General features: G+C 35.9%; 1 protein-coding gene across 1 annotated transcript; it reads right to left on the reverse strand.

Annotated features, from left to right (window-relative positions):
* Nucleotides 1–388: 388 nt before the first annotated feature.
* On the reverse strand, nt 389–1247 carry LOC124890625 (uncharacterized protein At4g15545-like). The gene is made up of 2 exons (XM_047402421.1): nt 605–1247; nt 389–517 (listed from the first exon to the last, which is right to left on the reverse strand). Exons 1-2 carry the CDS (start codon nt 863–865, stop codon nt 404–406), a joined length of 375 nt encoding a protein of 124 aa, XP_047258377.1. The 5' UTR covers nt 866–1247; the 3' UTR covers nt 389–403.
* Between the last annotated feature and the right edge of the window lie 420 nt (nt 1248–1667).

Below are 1667 nucleotides of genomic sequence, written 5' to 3' on the forward strand. Positions count from 1 at the left end.
TGGTACTCTCAATGAAAGCACCAATGTTATAAACCAAATGAAAGAGCCCAACCCAAAAGACTAGCCTGATAGGTGGGAGAACCCATTTGGCCTATAAACCCCTTAGCATTTCTCTATTTTTTCCAATGTGGGACAATTGGTTCATAACATCTACATTATGTTCATGTTCAATTAAAATAACAACCAATCTACATGGTGACCTACTTAAAGCTTCAAACTTTACTCATTTTAAACTATCCAACAAAGAAAAAATAAAAAATTCAAATACCAAAAGCTAGTCTTTAGAAAAATGCAAGTATTGACTAAGTAGTGCACAACAGCAGTGGCCAAGCTAGAAATTTTGCTAAGTGCATTCAAAAACTTAACATATATCTTTAAAAAGTAGTTTTATCTATACACATAGTTATTTTCTATATATACAATATAATTTTTCGACGAATCCAGATACCTTAGCAACATCACGATTAAGCTTCTTCACAGTATTGGACAGCGTCGCATTCTCTTTCACCAAACTCTCCTGCAAAATCCAACAAGTCAACCCACTACTAGTCCAAGGAAGAACGAAGGCAGAAGCCAAAATGGGTCGGGTCGGGTCGAGTCGGACCTTTTCTTGCTCAGCGCGGGAAATCCTATCGGAGGCATCGGATAAGGAGGAGTCGAGGGAGTCAAGCTGGGAGTTGAGGTCGGAGATGATGTCATCTCTCTCCGACAGAAGGCGGCGGAGGGAGGCGGCTTCAGATTCCAAGGCAGAGATACGCGTGGATAGGGCAATGGAAGTGATCTTACGCGCTAAATCCAGCTGCTCGAATGGATCTGACGGCAGTACTTGCTGTACTTCCTCGGGAAGATCGAATTCCGTTGGCATTTCTTTTTGTTTTTCTATTCCAGCTAGTGTTGTACTACTACCACTACTATAGTATTATTTAAGTTTCAAAAATAATTTTCTTTTACTATCCCCCTATTTGTTGTGTGTGTGTGGAATTCTTACGACCTTCCACCCATTTTAAATAACACCATTTAACTTGATATGATAATTAGAAAAAAAAATTATGATCTAAATTAATTTTACATGTTTATATAATTGTAAATTATTTAAAAAAAATAAATTTGAAAATTAAATTATTTTAAATTAAAATAAATTATTTTTAAAAAAAAATAATTTAAAGAAAAAAATAATGCCATATAAAATGAAATTGAGAAAATATTATAGATTCTTGTGTGAATTTTATTCTTCGAAAGTAAGGAAAATAGTGTGTCCACAAGGGGAAGGGTGAGTAGGATAAGGTTGTTTTTTTTGGAGTTATTTTGGCCACTTCTCTGTGTGGTTGTTTTTCTCCTTTCTACCAAGCTTTTTTGTTTGGTCATTGTTTGTGGTGTGGTTGTTACTCTCCTTCCTGCTAGGAAGATTTGATTGCACGATTTAACGAGAAATCACATATCTTTCTTCCGTATTTATATTTTATTTTCTTGACCCTGGGTATGGACAAACACTCTGTTGGGAGCTCTCCCCTCTAAATGGGGCCCGACGCGGAACGAATCTGAATATAATCGAACTTTTAAAAAGCGGGTATCGAACATCGGATGGTTTAAACCAAAAACAAGAAGTCCTTAATTAATTGATGTTTGGACCAACTTGGTTTGATGTTTAAAGGATATTTGAAAGTCAA

Source organism: Capsicum annuum, unplaced genomic scaffold, assembly GCF_002878395.1.
Source record: "Capsicum annuum cultivar UCD-10X-F1 unplaced genomic scaffold, UCD10Xv1.1 ctg21062, whole genome shotgun sequence".
In the NCBI taxonomy this organism is placed as follows: domain Eukaryota; kingdom Viridiplantae; phylum Streptophyta; class Magnoliopsida; order Solanales; family Solanaceae; genus Capsicum; species Capsicum annuum.

What these genes read in the sequence shown, in the direction of transcription:
- LOC124890625 (XM_047402421.1), bottom strand. Translation starts at nt 865, where the DNA reads ATGCCAACGGAATTCGATCTTCCCGAGGAAGTACAGCAAGTACTGCCG. An exon ending in CCCGCGCTGAGCAAGAAAAG is followed by an intron (nt 518 to 604) that starts GTCCGACTCGAC and finishes TGGATTTTGCAG; the next exon opens with GAGAGTTTGGTGAAAGAGAA.